This window comes from Macrobrachium rosenbergii, chromosome 21 (assembly GCF_040412425.1).
Source record: "Macrobrachium rosenbergii isolate ZJJX-2024 chromosome 21, ASM4041242v1, whole genome shotgun sequence".
Taxonomy (NCBI): domain Eukaryota; kingdom Metazoa; phylum Arthropoda; class Malacostraca; order Decapoda; family Palaemonidae; genus Macrobrachium; species Macrobrachium rosenbergii.
The window spans coordinates 40,176,773-40,195,106 of NC_089761.1; the positions used below are offsets into that span (position 1 = coordinate 40,176,773).

Genomic DNA, 18,334 nt, shown 5'->3' on the forward strand with positions numbered 1-18,334 from the left:
TTTGTTAACATTTATGTATTAAATATTTTCAGTTTAAACAAAATATTACAGTAAATCCTTAGGCAATATGGAAGGGGCTTTCATCTCTCCACACGCAGCATTGCTTCAGAATGTTCCTTTGTTTTTACTCTTAATTTTTTTTTTATCAACCCACAGCTCGCTCGATTTTGTTAAGATTCACGTATTAAATATTTTCTATTTAAACAAAATATTGTAGTAAATCCATTAGCAGTATGGAAAGGGCTTTTGACTTTTTGCACGCTGCTGTTTCTTCAGAATGTTCCTTTATTTTTATTCTTAAGTTTTCTATCAGGTAAAATTCACGTATTAAGTATTTTCTACTTAAATAAAGTATTATAGTAAATCATTAGCAATATGGAAAGGGCTTTTGACCTTTGTGCACGCTGCTGTTGCTTCTGAATGTTCCTTTATTTCTTTTATCAAGCTCAAGTCTCAGAATGTTCTTAAAATTATTTTGATTATTATGTTTTTTTTTTTACCAATTGTGTCATTGCAACGGGAAAGCTGATGCCCTTCTCTGCCTAGGCCAGAGGAAAGCAAGAAACTGGAACAGAAAAGAATGAAGGATAGAAGAATAAAAAAAAAAATAGATATCATTCCAGAGTTTAGCAGTAGAGGGAAAAACATTCTGTTGGCCGTTGCACATTACTTATTTCGTTGTAGAAAGTTTTTTTTTTATATTTATAAAATTTAATGAAAGAATTTTAAGAATCCTCAGGGTTTGGAATTACAGGAAATGGTTGACGACCTGAAAGTTTTATGCCTGGGCCATTCATCCTGTATCATTGTTCCCTGGAGCCATCCCAATCGGACCCTAGCTGTGCAACCCCTTTCATTTCTTTTACTGTACCTTCGTTCATATTCTCTTCCTTCCATCTTACTTTCCACCTTTATAACCTTTTCAGCGCTGAATGACTTCATAAGTCCCAGTGCTTGGTCTTTGGCCTGAATTTTATACACCATTCATTCCCAATCGAGGGAAATGCATAGCTTTAGAAATACACAACTAGAGAGGAAAAGGAAGTTGGTTAGTGACTGGCAGACTTGTCACCAGGACTGACAGAACCAGTCTGATGGAAGCATTACAAGTGAAATTTGGGGGACGGCATTTTATTCGATATTACTCTCCAGAGAAGATGGCGTCCATGACCTTTAGCATTGCGACGCCAAGGCATAATCAATCTGCCAGTACTGTGAAGAAAAAAGGTATTTTTATGGGTATTTTATAATACACAGGATGTAATGTAAATGTGGATGGAGCCATGTTTTTGATCACCTACTCACAAATGCAGCGGAGAAGAGGCAGACTTATAAAGAGAAGTAAAGCCCCATCCAGCAGGATTTAATCCCAATTATGGCAAACCTTACAGGTGTCAGGGCTCAAAGCGACAGTTACTGTCGGCCATCGAAGGTGGTGGCAAAGAGAATGAGCGAATGTGTGTGAAATGCTAAAAAGAGAATGGCGTCAGGGGAACAGTGCGCTTTGCACTGGCTTTGTAAGTCAGTTTATATAAGTTGACCTGAGCTCTGAATTATGTACCTGGTAGAGGATTGAGTGTGATAGACTGTAAAGACATTGTAGAGTGACATGGGGCTAGTAGCTTCACTTTAGAACACTTGCTTAGGGCAAGGAGGTTAGCACTCTCTGGACCCATCCCCTGACAGGGTAAAATGCGTACAGCATGTATGTATGTATATATATATATATATATATATATATATATATATATATATATATATATATATATATAATTGTATATATATATATATATATATATATATATATATATATATATATATATATATATATATATATATATATATATAATATATATATATAGGCCTATATATAATGTGTTGATTTTATATTTTGCAAATCAAATACACTTAGAGACTTACAATTATTCCCTTATGGCTTGTGCATCGTGAACGCTTGCATCATGCAAAATAAATTTTTAGACTGTCTGTAAATTCTGACATCATGTATATTGACGAAAAATTACCACCCTGAACATTCCAGACACGTAATAAGAATGACATTTCAGTCACGTGCCCCAGTCTTGCTACAAATTTTTTCCGAATCACGCAAATGGTAATAATAATCGTATGTGATCCCTTCTGTCCCCCAAACCCCCGCCGTTTGTTCTACGGTCCATTAAACAAACGCACGTGACTGTGTTACCGCTTTACTCACGTGGGTTGCGTTGCCATGGTAACGGCGTTGTTTTTGTCACGTTGCTAAGAACGGTTACTAAGGACAGACCAACACGTGGTCTCCGTTCTTGACTTTGTGTTTCCTTTGTCTTTTAAAAGATGGTGTAGTGTCTGCAAGATGGTTCGTAAGTGTTGATGATTTTTTTTTTTTTTTGCTTTAGCCAACCACAGTAGATGAGTTTTTTCCAGATTGAAAGTGTAACATGTACAACATCCATATTCTTGTGTGATTGCTCTCAGAAAAGGACATGTAAGATTGAGCTGATGTTACAAAGCATTTTTGTTTTACAATTGATAAATCACTATATAGCAAACACATTTATATGTATATATATATATATATATATATATATATATATATATATATATATATATATATATATATATATATATATATATTATATATAAATTTTTACTCACATCAAGATTTAGCCCAGTCTTTCAATTGCCAACCAAGCCAATTGAAAGACCTGGGTTCGATCCTGATGTTAGTCAGAAATTTATTTCTGTTCCACACGTGATAGTTTGTTGATTATCTCTTAATATATATGTATATATATTGGGTGTAAGTTAATCCCGAGGTGTAGTTAACTGGATAATTAACAATATTCGTGAATATAAGAAATCAGGGGCATGTGAGAAAAAAAATATATATTTATCTGATAAAAGGAGCCCATGAAAACACCAAAAGATAGAGAGTTAATGCTATGTATTTCGAAGACAACTGTCTCCCTCGACAGGCAGTTAATAAATGAAATAAGAGTTACAGAAAAGCGGTATTTATACCAAGAGTTCCAGAGGACAGACGTCACCGCTTTTTCTGTAACTCCTATTTCATCCATTACCTGCCTGTCGAGGGAGACAGGTGTCACCGAAATATATATAGCTTAACTTTCTAATTTTTGGCATTTTTATGGGCTCCTTTTACTAGATGGAATTCTGTTTTAACAAAAAATATTTCCATGTTCATATATATATGTATATATACATATATTATATATATATATTCATATACACACACATATAACATATACACATATTATATATATATATATATATATATATATATATATATATATATATATATATATATATATATATACATACTTTTGAATAGTCATGCATAACAAACGCGTGAAATCGTAAATCGGTCCCTTTACTATAGTTTGTAGGCTACCCGTCAGCAACTCGCGTAATTTAAAACCAGTCTACTTCGAAAAAATCAAGGCGTAAGTTTGAAATGTCACCATTGTTTGCCTTGACGAGACAGGATTATAAAATGTCTTTTTTCAACAGTGTCTTTCGCTCCAGGATGATTGAAAATTCGCATATTTGACAAGTTTTTACCGAGTGTCGATGTTTTACTAGTGATAATGCCAAAATATTCTGGTCGGACAGGAAGATCACCAGCAATGCAAATTATAAACTACGTCGATGTTTTGTAAGTGTCGGACAAATATCGAAGTGTTTCACTGTATTTTTGAAAGATTTTTCGCTTCCCATCAGGTGGAGTGAAATGAAGATCCGTAATCAACCCAGATAAAACGGATTATACGAAATATATGTTGGAAATTTTACACAAATATCTATTGTTAAATTCTTATAATCTTTTATATTATGTGTGGGACAGAAATAAATTTCTGACTCACACCAGGATCGAACCCAGGCCATTCAAGTTGTCAGTGGCCTTGCCTTTCACTTGAGAAAGACCTGGGTTCGATCCTGATGTAAGTCAGAAATTTATATATACTTATATATACGGCATACAAATTTAAACATTTGTTGAGATTGGATGTAATTTTTAGTTGTCTGTAAATGAAAACTATTGTGCCGGCTTGTCTGTCCGTCCTCACTTTCTGTCCACACTTTTTCTGTCCTCCCTCAGATCTTAAAAACTACTGAGGCTAGAGGGCTGCAAATTGGTATGTTGATCATCCACCCTCCAGGCATCAAACATACCAAATTGCAGCCCTCTAGCCTCAGTAGTTTTTATTTGATTTAAGGTTAAAGGTAGCCATAATCATGCATCTGGCAACGATATAAGAAATGCCACTACCGGGCTGTAGTTCAAGTTTCTTGGACAGCGACTCATACAGCATTACACCGAGCCACCGAAAGATAGATCTATTTTCGGTGGCCTTGATTGTACGATGTACGTTTAACTCGATTGCGCTGAGGGAAACCGGCGTATTTTTAACTTGTTTTTATTCAGTTGAACATTCTGCCATGGGCCCCTCCAATCAAGTAAATAAACTTCTTCCTTCTCTCCCCCTCAGCTCTTCGACCGTGAGTCCTGCACCTACACCTACCTTCTGGCTGATGAGGAGAGCAAGGAAGCCGTGCTGATTGATCCTGTCATCGAACTGGCGGAGAGAGATGCCAAACTAGTCGAAGAATTGGGGCTGAATCTCAAATATGTCAGTAAGTGCTTCGTATATGTCACTAAGCGTCTCAGATATCTCAGTAAATGTCTCAGATATGTCAGTAAGTGTCTCAAATATGTCAGTAAGTGGTATTTGTCAGGTCTGATTTATCAACTGTGTCATTTTTTTTTTACAGAAGCTTTTGAACTTACAGTTGGTAAAAAAAATTGTTTGAAAGTGTCACTGTCTGTTTCGTACCCATCTTAATAATTTTCGTGTTTCGTACACTAGGACTGTCGTCATTGCCATGTATATTATAAATTACCTTTGTCAGCAAAATTAGTCAGATGTTATGTTTTCTACCATGTTTGTTTACAAAATATCTCAAAAATTTATTGGCGTATTTCGATGAAATTTCTTGGGTGGGTTGGCTGTGAGTCAATGGAGAATTATTAGATTTTAAGATGGTTGGTTGGTTTAAATAAAATTGGCCTTATGGCAGCACTAGTCATTTCCCAAAGGGTGGTGTTACAGGGTATGATAAGAGACTGCCCAACCAACTAAAGATTAGATTTTGAGACGTTGGTACAATTATGACCTAGAGAAAATGTCTGGTTGTATGAAAAATTGACCCATACTTGTGACGAGGAAATCACTCGGCCTCTAAGATTTTATGTGAGGATAATAATAAATTCCTATAGAGAATATTTGCTTTCTATTACATTTTAGAAGTGTCATTTAATCACACTTGCTTATCTTTTCAGTGAATACCCATGTCCACGCTGACCACATCACTGGAACTGGACTCCTGAAGAAGCTTGTACCTGGCTGCCAGTCCCTCCTTTCAAAGGTTGGTTCTTTTGGCGTCGACATAAGTGCATTCATGTGTAAGAGTGTTTACATCATCGTCTTCGTTATATTCATTGCCTCCGAGGCCGCGGGAACAAAGATCTCTGTGAAATTCCGCCACATAAGTCTTTCCTATGTTTTATCTTTCACAACTCTTGTGTGCACAGAAACCAACTAGTCACTACAGTGTAGGTATAACTTGCTATTCCATAATGGGTTAGGTGAAGAACGTTTCCAAGCCATCTCTGTTCATTTCAACATCATCTCATCTGCAGTTTCTCTCATGGTATCATTTCTAACTCTTTCCTGCCATCTGCCTCGTAATAGTCTTCTTAAAACGTTATTCTCAGATTGACAGAATCTTTTAGATATAATTTTCTTTCTCATGCCAAGATCCACGTTCGTGTAGCAGTGCAGATCATACTTGGTTTATGTATAAATTTACTTTCGCGTGCAATTTGTATGTGTGATTTCCAAGTCGTAATCAGCCCACCCAGTCTTTGATTTGTCTATTTTAGTCTTTCACAAAATTCTAAAAAGAGAATCTGTACTGGAAATTATTTTTATAAACTTATTTGCACGGGTAGACCTCATTGGTCCCAGTGCTTGGCCTTTGGCCTAAATTCTATACAGTATTCAATTCAGTTGCATGGCAACTTGAGAGAGACTTTTGTTGTAACATGTTCAGGGAGATGGTAATTTATAGTTTGTTTCCAGCAAACAGAATTCTTGACCTTAATTTTCCTCTCTTGTAAAAACCTGTCTGATATTTGGACAGTGTAAGGTGACTGGACTGAAACGACTTGAGTTCTGTAGGAGAATGATATCGTGGAATCATCCATTTTAGAGTTTTCAAAAAGTTAGCAACCTAATGGAAAGTCTTGCATCATAAGCAGGTTAAAAATGAGTGCGATGTTTATTCATAGTATATATTTTGAGTAAAATAGCCCATACATCTGTATATTACATTAGAATTATGCATAATAAAACCCAAGCCACTTGAAGTCTTTCATGTACTGGGTAGCTGAAACTCTCAAAGTAGTATTAATATAATTGTTTAGTTTAATTTTTTTTTGTTGAATAACAGTTTCGTTATAAATAAATTAAATTGTAATGTAAATCCTTGCATGGTTGACATTTGAAATATGCATGAGAGAGAAGGCATTGAATTAAAGAGGAATGTCTTTCTTACCACTTTCTTTCAGTAATTATTAAAATTTCTTTTCGTATCACAGGCTTCCAGTGGCCAAGCTGATGTTCTTGTTGAACCTGGAGAGGAGGTTACCTTTGGAGAACAGAAACTTGAAGTAAGAGCTACTCCAGGACACACTAATGGTTAGTTTTTTCATCACTGCTTATTGACAGAAAGATTACTTAATTTTTTGCCCTTAGAGGAGAAGAATTTGTCTCACCTGTGTAAAAAGTATGGTACAGGATTCAGGATTGAAATGCCATAAGGTTTTGCATTAAAAAACCTTACAGCAAAAGTAGTTGCTTCTTAAGGAGTGTGGAGTATCACTGGTGTCGTGACCAGATAACTACACAAGGAATGTTGTATAACGTTATGACGTTATGAATAGTGAGCATGATTTTCAGTGAGGTAGATGTCAATTTTGTTTCATCGATTCCTGATTGTTAGGATGTTTATTAGGAAACTGTTTTAATAGTTGCCAGATGCAGAGGTACTGTTCAATGAAATAAGTAACCTGCAGTACATTATCTCCATATCAAGGGTGGTTGTTTCTCAAGCCAAAAACATTCTGAGTGAACATATTGGGATATACTGTAATTCATCAAGTAACTTTTATTTGGTCATCCTCTAGAATTGTAGTTCCTCATTGGATGGGTTGGTATCGTTCTCGGCTAGCACTCTGCTGGGCTCGCGTTTGATTCTCCGACTGGCCAATGAAGAATTAGAGAAATTTATTTCTGGTGATAGAAATTCATTACTCATTATAATGTGGTTTGGATTCCACAATAAGCTGTAGGTCCCGTTGCTAGGTAACCAATTGGTTCTTAGCCACATAAAATAAATCTAATCCTTCGGGCCAGCCCTAGGAGAGTTGTTAATCAGCTCAGTGGTCTGGTTAAACTAAGGTATACTTAACCTCTAGAATTGTGATATGACATTAACAATTTTTTAGGAATAGGTGCCATTGAAGATTAGGAGTATGTCAGTGAAGCAGATTAGATGGCAGCAATTCAGTTTTACTATGCTGCGAAGAGTTGGTGCTAAAGCTAAAAGAACAAAGCAGCAAATGGAAGGGTAATCCCTTATGGTTTTAAGTTATGCTTGATAATGCTTTAATAAAGCTTGCTCAAACTGGTTTCTGAACTACAGTATTTCTGTACATTTTACCCTTTTGTGAGTGTTTCAAATTCATTTATAATTTTGTTAAAGCTGCAGAAATTATGATGTTTTGAATACTGTCTCAGAAGCTTTAACTTTTTAGATAATGATTACTGATATAAAATTCGTTTGGCTTTTATAAGCCATGTTAATATAGATCTGTGTACCTTCATTATCTCTTTTAGGATGTGTAACCTACGTCTGTCACGATCAGAAGACTGCTTTCACGGGAGATGCACTTTTGATAAGAGGATGTGGGAGGACAGATTTTCAAGAAGGTTCTGCAGACACACTTTATGACTCTGTGCATGGCCAAATATTAAGTCTGCCAGATGATTATACATTATATCCAGCTCATGACTACAAGGGTAAGTATAACGTAAATTGTTTGCAAGAAAAATATTCTTAAGTTGAACCTGTAGATACATGGTTCTGCATTTCATAAAAAAGTTTTAAGGGCTTTTATGGTTTCAAGTTTTGTTGCTTGCTTTACTCTTAGTTCTTTATTCCTAATATAATTTGTCTTACACAGGGATTTCTTGCTACAGTGGAAAAATATGACCTTGTCATTTTGGGACAAAAAAATGTGTTTTACTATACTAGATTTGCATTAGTCTACAAGTAAAAAATGTTTCTTTAGGAGCTCATTCGTGAATTTGTTGGAATTCTTGTTACCTCGGAGGTTTTGACGTGTAACAATAGAGGTAAAACAAGTTCTCTCTTCTCTGGCTTGTTGTTGTCCCTGATTCACTTTGCTCCTGGTTGAAGGTCTGACTTTTACTTGTCTGTAAGAATGGGAATAGGCTTTGCAACAAGATTCTTGCCCTACTTCAATAGGTCTATCACCGAAGCTTGATTTTTTATAACCAGACAGTCACGAGCTGGCTTTATGATTGCCAAGCTCATTTGTGCCTTGTCTTGACAGGGTCCTGTCTTGGTGTCAGTAACTCACCTGTGTGACTTGGTCATTGTTGTCTGAATCAGTGCTGATTGCGTCTGGCTATATGGAGTCTTCTATTCCAAAGCCTTTGTTGTAATTTTTTCTGATAAGCTTGAAATTGTCAGGTTACATGGGTTATTTCAGGTTAGAATGCTCATGTACATTAATGTTGTCTGGAATCCTGCACACATATGTCAATATTGCTGTGATCAGTTTATGAGTCCTTTCATTCTCATCTTGTTTTGAATTATTATGATCAGGCTTAAATGAATCTACTTCTACCTATACTGGTCTTGTATTTGTGACTGGTACAAGTGCTTGATTGACTGACTAAAGACTATGTAAGTGACTCCTGCTTAAGTGGCTCTTTTCCTCATCTAGTCTGTGCACCAAGATTCTGGACAACTGGGCCATTCCTCAGCCACACCTGTGTGCTCAAATTATGATTACCTGTGAAAATAGGCTACTGGTTACTTCATGAATAAATGACTGAAGCTGTATATTTCTCCAGCCACGGATGTGCTTAAGTTTACTGACAAGTCATCTTGCTGATTGATCATTCATAGTTGAAAATGTCCAAGCAGTCATCTAAATTCTGTAATATCCCTGTTTGGAGATAGTTCTTTTGAAACTGAGGAGTTCCATAATTCATAGCAGCCTGATTCAAAGCAAAGTGTTCCGGATTAATTGAATCCATCTAGGGTAGGTCTGAAAAGACTGATACTTTAAGACTGGGAAATGTCAGTTCTCCACAACTCTTGCTGGACAGGGAAATGTCAGTTCTCCACAACTCTTGCTGGACACCATCACTAACTGTTGGACTGTAAGAGAACTTTAAAGCAGAATGTAGAGTGACATGGTATAGTGCATTTTTTATTGTTAGGCCTAACTGAGACATTAAGTGTAATGCTTGATGATGTGTTATAAGGGATTACAGGTTTATCAATACAGTATTGTTTACATTAACTTGAATGATATGAGTTTCAACAGGATGGTTGTTTTAATACCAAACTATGTCTTCCAGTCTCAGTTTTATTGTGTGGCTTTAAAGTTCAGTAACCCTCAACTTAGCAACATTCTTTACTTATCAGGGATAATATCATATAAAGGTGTGCTGTATGAAATACAGTACTGTAAAGCGATGTACAGTATTTTGCTGGAAAGTCTGTTAAGCATAGATTAGGCTAGACATTATATGAAATGTCTGTTAGCTCTGGGACATATTAAATGTTCAAGTACTGGCTATACTGTAGTCTATTAGTTATTTGACTGCCATTTATCAGAAGGTCATACTTCTGAAGTATTTGTTAAACTGAAGGGCTACTGTATTATTTTTCTTATTTAAAGAGAAAAAGTTTTCACAAATAAGAGCAATGGTTGTCCTTGTGTTACAGGTTCAGTATGTCCCAAAAATATACCCTGTAGTTGGTAAATAATTTTACATGTACACTTTGAATTAATCCTTATTATAACATTTTATTTCAATAGGTCTGACAGCAACCACTGTGGAAGAAGAAAAGAAATTCAATCCAAGGCTTACCAAGTCAAAGGAAGAATTTATCGATATCATGAATAACCTTGGTCTTCCGTATCCAAAGAAAATTGGTAAGTTTTGGCTTTTCTTTTACAGTATCACTTATTTGCATTTGCAGTAATAATTCTTTCCTAAGAAAAAACTATAAATGATAACAAAAATAAAATTGCAAAAGTAAAAATTGGAAAATGAAGCACTTCCTCTTCATGTGATGTTCTTCACGCTGTTTTACAAAGGCACTGATGAACCAACTCATGGTGGAGCTGGTGCTTTAGTCCTTGTTAGAGGTGAAAATTGTAGCATAATCTTTACCTCCTTGACCATGGGCATAGAAGAGGAATAATGTATTCCATAATAATGAGCTCTGGTGCAGTGGCATTTGCACTTCTTCACAGGAAAAGTGCCAATTTTGATCATTGTTTCATGTATCCACTATGGTTACTTTGACTATTGCTGTTTTCTGTGGTGGTCTATATATTTGTCATTCTTATCCACAGATAATGCTATAGTTCTACAGTTACTGCCTAAAAAGTTACATCGTATTTATGATGTATCATTCCTTTTACTAAAGAAATCTTTTGAGCCATCCATGGAGGTCTAGAATTACTTTTGCCCACTTTAGTGGTAGATTCTACTGAAGATTCTTTGGAATATCCTTTCATGCCCAGAAGCATTGCCTTCTTGTGTTTTTGATCTGTTGTAGTTGGTCTCTTCTTCTTTAGCTGTCTAATTTACCTTGCTCCATTTGAAATTTTCATCTAAAAAGAAAAATCCTCTGAATTAGCTCTGTGAATTCCAGCAATGTGACTTACTGATCTCATTGAGATGCTTCATAATAGTACAGTACCTGTAATGTGCATAGTTGTTGGTCAGAGGTATAAAAAGGTAGGTATTATTCATGCTTTGGTCTGTGGTTGTCTTTTGAGTAACCTGCTTCTTTCATTGATTAAATATTGGTAACCCAGATGTTCAAAACCATAGTCACTTATCAATTAGTAAAAAAGCTGTTCCCATTATTCATAATCTAATATTGCCTCTTTCTTTTCAATGGAATTGTCATAACTAAAATTAGGATCATCAGAACTTGTTAATGCTTTTAGTACAGCCCCTCCCCCCCACACAAATTAGTTGTCTTTAAAACATAATTATTTATGGTCTCTTTCTCTCTCTCTCTTTATTTTTTTAAGGTACATTGTTGGTCTTGCTTGCATTGGTAAAACTTACTTAGCAGGCATATTATTATGGGTATTAATTAATTAATGTCCCCTTGATGACAGAGCAGCTTGAGTTCTCTCCTTCAGCCTAATGAACTTTACTGGCAGTTGGTGTGTAAGTTGTCAAACACATTGCACAAGACACCTGAGAACTAGGATTTAGTGCTGGGGAAGATATCTCACCATAAGACTTGGCAGTTCCCAAAGGCAAACTTCGTCAGTTAAATATTTCAGTGCATAAAAGTCATATGATGGCAGGAGTAGACTCAGAAGCATACTTTCTCTCTCTCTCTTTGTCCTGAAGGAAAGCTTTAAAGCAGTGGAGCAGCAAAGCAAATCTTAAAGCCTGGCTCTATTTTTTCTTCTTCTCTGAGACACATGAGGTCATTCTTTTACCATTCACATCTTGAGGGGAACATGAACCTGCCCATTTGCCACTCCCTGCAACATTCCGGCATTATCATTTGGTTATTGAAAGCAAGAGACTTTAATAAACACAAGTAACAAGTGTGTGTGAGCTGCTTTTGTGCAGCCAGTGAAAACTAACAGCGAGAGAGATTAAAATAGTGCTTGGTGATCCTAATCATTCCATAATTTAAAAAAATATGAATAATATTCTTAGTATACAATGTGGATGTAAATTGAAGTGATAACAGTTTTTATAGAGAAAGTAGTAGCAGCAGCAATAGTTTTGTTCCCATGATGGGTGAACAGGGGAAAAGTATGGAGTATCTAGCTTTTGTAATCTTTAGTTAATCAAAATCAAAGTATACATACTTTGAATTTAGACCTTGGTTCAATCTGCTGAAACATCTCTGAAAGATATGTGTAAAGCATTTTCTACTTTCAGTGAACACATACGTTATATTTGTTTGATTCTTTAAGTTAAGGATATTTTGAAAAATCATTCAGAGTTAGCTATAAATTTTCAGATTTTCTAATTGGCAAGTTGTCTATCATTTCGAATTTTACTTTGTTGTGTAATAAAATATATTGTTTCATTATTTTTTTTCCTTTGCAGATGTCTCTCTTCCTGCCAATTTGGTTTGTGGATTGTACAACTTACCAGATGATTTGGCAGCAAAGCTGGAGTAGAGATGATGTCACAATGGAATGGTTAAACTACTCACAATTTAGAACTATCTATTAACAGATTTTTCTTCTCACAAAGTGATTCTATTTTCAATACGGTATGCGGTTGTAGTTTGATTAATTGAGTTAGTCAAGAGTGCATGTTTAATTTTAGATAGTACAATACTAATATGGTGCAAGGTTGTAGTTAATGTAGTAGTATTTAAGTCAACAAGACAGATTGCATTTCAGGAATTTATGTACTGTTTGTTAACACTAGAAGGTAAGTGAATAAGACAAAAAAAAATATTTAGGATATAAAGGCCTATATTTTTATCATGAAACAGGGTAGAGTATTTCCATGAAGCACTTGGACCAAATCCATGAATAGCATATACTCTTGCTTACAAAGTGCTAGGTATAGGAGATTATTCCTAGGTTTTTTAGTGTTACCTTTCTGCTTGTCTTGCAGAATATTCTTGAAATGCAGCCATCTATGGTTACAATTACCACGTGTTTTTCACCTGGTAGTTTTATTTTAGTAGCTTAACCACCATATTGCATTATTAGTGGATGTTCCATTAGATGTTCCTGTTATTCTTTGCACCTTATGAAGCACATATGAAAAATTGATAGAAGTGAGCTTTGCATACTTTAAATGGTTAAAATATTTTGTTACTTTTTGTAATAATTCACGTCTGCAAGATAAAATTTGGATTAAGTTGTTAATTATCAGGAAAGCAATAAAGTTATCCCTGTAAGTTAGAAATATTTGTTGATATGGTTACCATCACTGCCAATTAATAAGGAATTTTAACTAAAGATGTATGAAACTGTGATTAAGCAAAGTATAGAACTGGATAATTATTTTTTGAAGGACATTGTTGTTAAAATAAGTGTGATTGGGTGTAGAGATTACAAATATAATGCTGTGATTCTATGTTTAGTAGGATTTGATTGTACAGTACAGTAGTACTTTTATATGATGTTTAAAAACTACTTTACAAAACTATCAAATGCATCATATCCTTCATCAGTTTCAATTTGATTACAACAGTCATCCACTGAATTGATTATTAGAAAGACAATGTTATTTTTTGTTAAGTTTTGAAGGCAACAACTTTCTCTTTACAATCTCAAAGCAGCTTTTAAAAAATACTGTTAATTTTAAGTACAGTATATTTAAATAATCTCTGCTCGCTAAGGAATATATTTAAGTTTAAAAGCGTTGTGGTAAATGTTTGATTTTAAATGCCCTGAGCAATGGAACATTTTCAGCATTGTTAAAATCATGTATTATGAGTCTATAAAGTAATGACATGAAATATAGTATATTTATCAATTATTTATTTTTTATGGAACTGAAAAAGTTAGCTGCCAAAAATATTATTTTATATTTAATCTGTTATTTTGCAAAGCTTTATAAATCCCGACAATTTTACGTCTTCATTGTTTCTTATGGTGGCATTACCAAATCATCATGATACTGTTGGATGTTGGTATTTATGTAGAAAATCTTGTATTGTTTACAAGGGTGTTTCCTTAGCAGGTTTTGAGTAATTTTGCAAGCTTTAATATCCTTATTGTCATTCATATTGTTAACTTTTGATGTTGGAAAAGGTTGTTATGGATTACCCGTTGCACAACACTGCTGTCAGAATACTCAACCTCAAAGCCACCATTAAGAAAGCTGTGGACATCCCAGAGAGGTTGATGGTTAAACTGTGTAGTAAGAACAGTGATTTGTCTCTAGAGAAATGGTGATAATTTACAGTAAATGATAAACAGTTTGTTCTCTCATTTAAGGTTAAGGATTAATGAACTGTCTATTTGGTTTGGTAATCAACACAAAAATTATTAATAGTGTTGATAATGAAATACTCAAAAAATTAAGGAGAATGATAATTGATAACAGTGATTTACTTTGGCTAAATGTATGGTTTGTTCAAAGTAAATTCCATTATAGGTATTTCCATGTATGAAATGTGTGATGGGCTGGCATTGGTTTGTTGCCGTATCTCTAGTATACCAGCTGCTTACCACTATAGAAATGCAGCCAATAACCCTTCACATGAAGGATAGAACTGATATTGTACTGTTTCATAACTGTCTCTTGATAACATAATATTTTATAGGCAGAGTTAATCTTTTCCTGTAATTATTGGATTCGACATGCTCTGTTAATTATAGAAAGGTTTGGTAGAGGGCCTTTACAGTGTAGCATATAGCTTGGAAAAAGAAACTTGGAATGTAAATTATTTGAATGCTAATAAGGTATCTTTTAATGAATTTTCATTATTATGCAAGACAATCAAAGCTCAAAAGTCTGGTACTGTAGATTGACAAAGCATCTGTTACCATTTTTTTTGTTATTCTTGTATCAAAATACAATTCTATATTAATTTTTGTCAGATATTTTATACCTTGAATACTTTATGTAAAAACTGGAACAATGTAGGCATAGCTTTAGCATATCTGCATCCATTCAATGATGTTTCCTTGTTTTATGAATTAATTTTTAAATTTTAGTATAAAATGGGGTTATTATGAACTCTTCCTCTTTCCTTTTGAATTGATGACTACCTCAATTTGATGTTCATTGCCTCTGCCTCTTTTCTTGATTAGGAAGTGCAGTGCCACAGTACTGAGCAATCTCAAGTTTGGCAGGTCTTCCATTCCCTGACAGTCGTCCGTACCTTAAGTCTACTGAGCATGAATTTATAATTCTTAAATATCAACTAACTTACTGTACAACTGAGGGAAAGGACATCAGTACAGTAACATTCATTTACAAGTGCATCCTGCATTATATCCAAGTCCAATTTTTTCTCACTTGTTTCTTCAAGTAGTGACAAAACTTCTGCACTCCAGATTACAAGGTCAATCAGTTTCCAGACTGGCAGCATTCTTCTGTAGTGTGATCATCTTGTATCCTCATCTTTGGAGGCCTGCCATCAACCTGAGTTGTCATATCATCTTTTGACTCCAGTCAGAACAGAACTGTATTTTTGGCCCTTTGGGGTGATTTTGTTTGGAAGGACAAATTCCTCCAGTTCTGACCATTGCTCTACCCCATACCTGGTCCCTCCACTGCCCTGCTCCTATACTCGGCACAACTGGGTAAGGAGGCTGGAAGAGCAAGAATGTGCACTGCCTCTCTTGGCCATGCACACAGTAAGTGGAAGAAAGCACTCTCCCTCGAGCAAGAGTGCTTGGATTACAATGGCTCCATAGAGCAAAGGCATGCTGAGCGAGGGGCTTGTTACCCTCTACATTATACTGTTGAAGGAGAGTGTGAAAAATAATGTCCAATTGCTATAACGGTATGAGTCCAGAGGCCACATATGCACTGAAAGGACAGGTTGCACATGCCTGCTCCATTGCAACTCCTCAGGAGACAGAGGGAGGGGCTATGCACAGCTGCAACACAGACCTGGTAAACTAACTTAGTATGAGTAGATCAAGGCGGATTTGCAGAGCCTTCCCAGTGTGAACCCTGTGGTAAATGGGGGGGATGGGGAGGGAGGCATCCACTCATCTAAGTCAGCATGTGCCAATGCAACAGCCCTGCCAGAGGCCTTAGACTTCCCCTTCTTCTTCCTAAGCAGAAGAAGCAAGCCCAGGGACAAGGAGGAGGATGAAAATGAGTGTGAAGATGACAGTAATGACAAGGAAGAAGAGGGGAAGAGAAAGAACATCCTTTTCCCTAGAATGCTTTGGTTATCTTCCACTCTGAAGGGATGGTCTGGAATGCAAGAGGTTGAAACTTCTGCTGAAGGGTCAAGCTGGTGGAAGGTACACTGGAACCAGAGGATTGCAGAAACACAGAAAACAGCAGCTGTGTTAGAAGGCTCGGCCTTTTTATTCTCCATTAAGTCTTCGAGGAATGCAGCCAAAGATGGACCATCCTAGAATAGTAAGAGTAGGCTAGATCTTTTGCAGATATTCTGCTAAGTGTCACATAATTCATCATCCCTTGAAGAGATGATATGTGATGGTTTGTTACATTTTGGGAAGAAGGGTCCAGTGGTGTCATGTGCCAGCAAATGCCTCCTGTCGTTGCTCCTCTTACTAAAACTACCACTCTTCCGCTCACCCCCTTCACCACCAATTAACTACCTCTACCAAGTTCAATGACCATTCCAGCTTGCACTGGAGGATACTCTAATATACCTTGAGCAATTGCCACATACATTGGATTTCCCCTAAAACTTATTAGGAGAATGTGGAGGCATTGTTCTGCCCAAGTACAATATGATCTACTTTGGTGCTACAAGACTGCATCCTCCTCCATTCTAGTAAAGATTTTACCGAGCTTACCTTCTGTACACTGCCAGAGCTCCCAAAAAGTACAGTACATCCTTGACACCAATCCTGTCATCCCTTGTTTTTTTACTGCTCAAGTTCCAAGAATGATTACTTCAGGCTTCGTGAAAAGATTGAGGCCCTTTTCTTCTGTCCAGGAAGAGGACTTCATTGATGTCAAGTTAATGATTCAGCCTTCAGCCAAGTCAAATTTTTTGCTAATCTGGGGATGCCACACCACCTCGTTGTTACTTATGCCTAAGGATCTTCTTCCACAAATACTCCTGAGGCCCTTTTCTTCTGTCCAGGAAGAGGACTTCATTGATGTCAAATAAATATTTCAGCCTTCAACCACGTAAAACTTTTTGCTAATCTGGGGATGCCACACCACCTTGTTGTTACTTATGCCTAAGGATCTTCTTCCACAAATACTCCATTCTCTTGGGGTCTTGGTAGAAGGTATTCAAGGCCAAAGCCGAGGTACGGGGGTTGAGACCTATTAGCATTGTATTTGCTCTATGATAAGCTTATGTTGGATAGTTGGGTATCCTTAACATTCACCTCCTCATAACCTTCCCTTTTAAGTCATTAATAATTTCATCCAACACAGACTGCTATCTGACAACTTCTCCAATTTAACCAGGCAAGTATATGGACCTAAACTTCAGCTCTACCATATTCAAGACAGCAGTTTCCATTTTCCTTTGTCACTCAGCCAGCTTTGACCAAGCTAGCAGGATGTAAAACACAGTGATCCTACTTCCAGAAACACTGATATGGCACATTCAGGTACAGCACTCTGCTATCTATGTCACTCCAGTTAAACAGCAATTTTCTACTTGAAATGCCTTTGTTACCAAGTAGAGAATTGGCTGTATGTAATGGCAATGGTCTGACCATTGAACAAATATTTACTTTCTTTAATCAATACAAACCACTGCTTTACATCAAGAGCCTTATTTTTTACTTGCAGCTGGGTGCTGAATCATTAATTGGAGAGCAAGTTTCATAATGAGTAGGGAGCATAAGTGAAGTGAGGTTGTTACCCCTAAATATCTGAGGTTGTAAGTTTTTTTGTGTTGTATGGTTACAACCAATCTTTTAACCTAGTGACAGACTATATAAGGCAATGGTTAAAATTTAAAAAAATTATAATTTGCTATGAAGAAAATTCCTTTCACCACCAAACCTCCCTTCTTTCATGTCACCAATTGATTTACAGGTTGTCACAACTGCTTCACTAACAACTAATCCTAAGAGTATATGACCAAATTTTTCAGCATTTCCCATGACTTCATTATCTGGTTTTTCTTACCATCTCCTAGTACTCCAAGCTTTCTGATAACCTTATAGTTCCTTCTCCCTGCCTTTACAACTAAATACAGTGCACTTTACTTTTCCTGCACTTGTTGGGATCGTATTCCTTGAAGATGTTTATTTCTTTTCATACACAGTGGGGTTGAATTAAATCCT

The 18,334-nt window shown here is 36.0% G+C and overlaps 1 protein-coding gene across 1 annotated transcript in view; it reads left to right on the forward strand.

Annotated features, from left to right (window-relative positions):
- Nucleotides 1-14,962, forward strand: part of LOC136849993 (persulfide dioxygenase ETHE1, mitochondrial) — a 51,484-nt gene extending 36,522 nt beyond the window's left edge. Inside the window, exons 2-7 of the mRNA XM_067123544.1 lie at nt 4,512-4,656; nt 5,363-5,448; nt 6,683-6,782; nt 7,983-8,165; nt 10,226-10,342; nt 12,507-14,962. Of these exons, the coding sequence (XP_066979645.1) occupies nt 4,512-4,656; nt 5,363-5,448; nt 6,683-6,782; nt 7,983-8,165; nt 10,226-10,342; nt 12,507-12,580 (705 nt within the window). The 3' untranslated portion in view covers nt 12,581-14,962. The remainder of the gene's footprint in view (nt 1-4,511; nt 4,657-5,362; nt 5,449-6,682; nt 6,783-7,982; nt 8,166-10,225; nt 10,343-12,506) is intronic.
- Nucleotides 14,963-18,334: the final 3,372 nt, after the last annotated feature.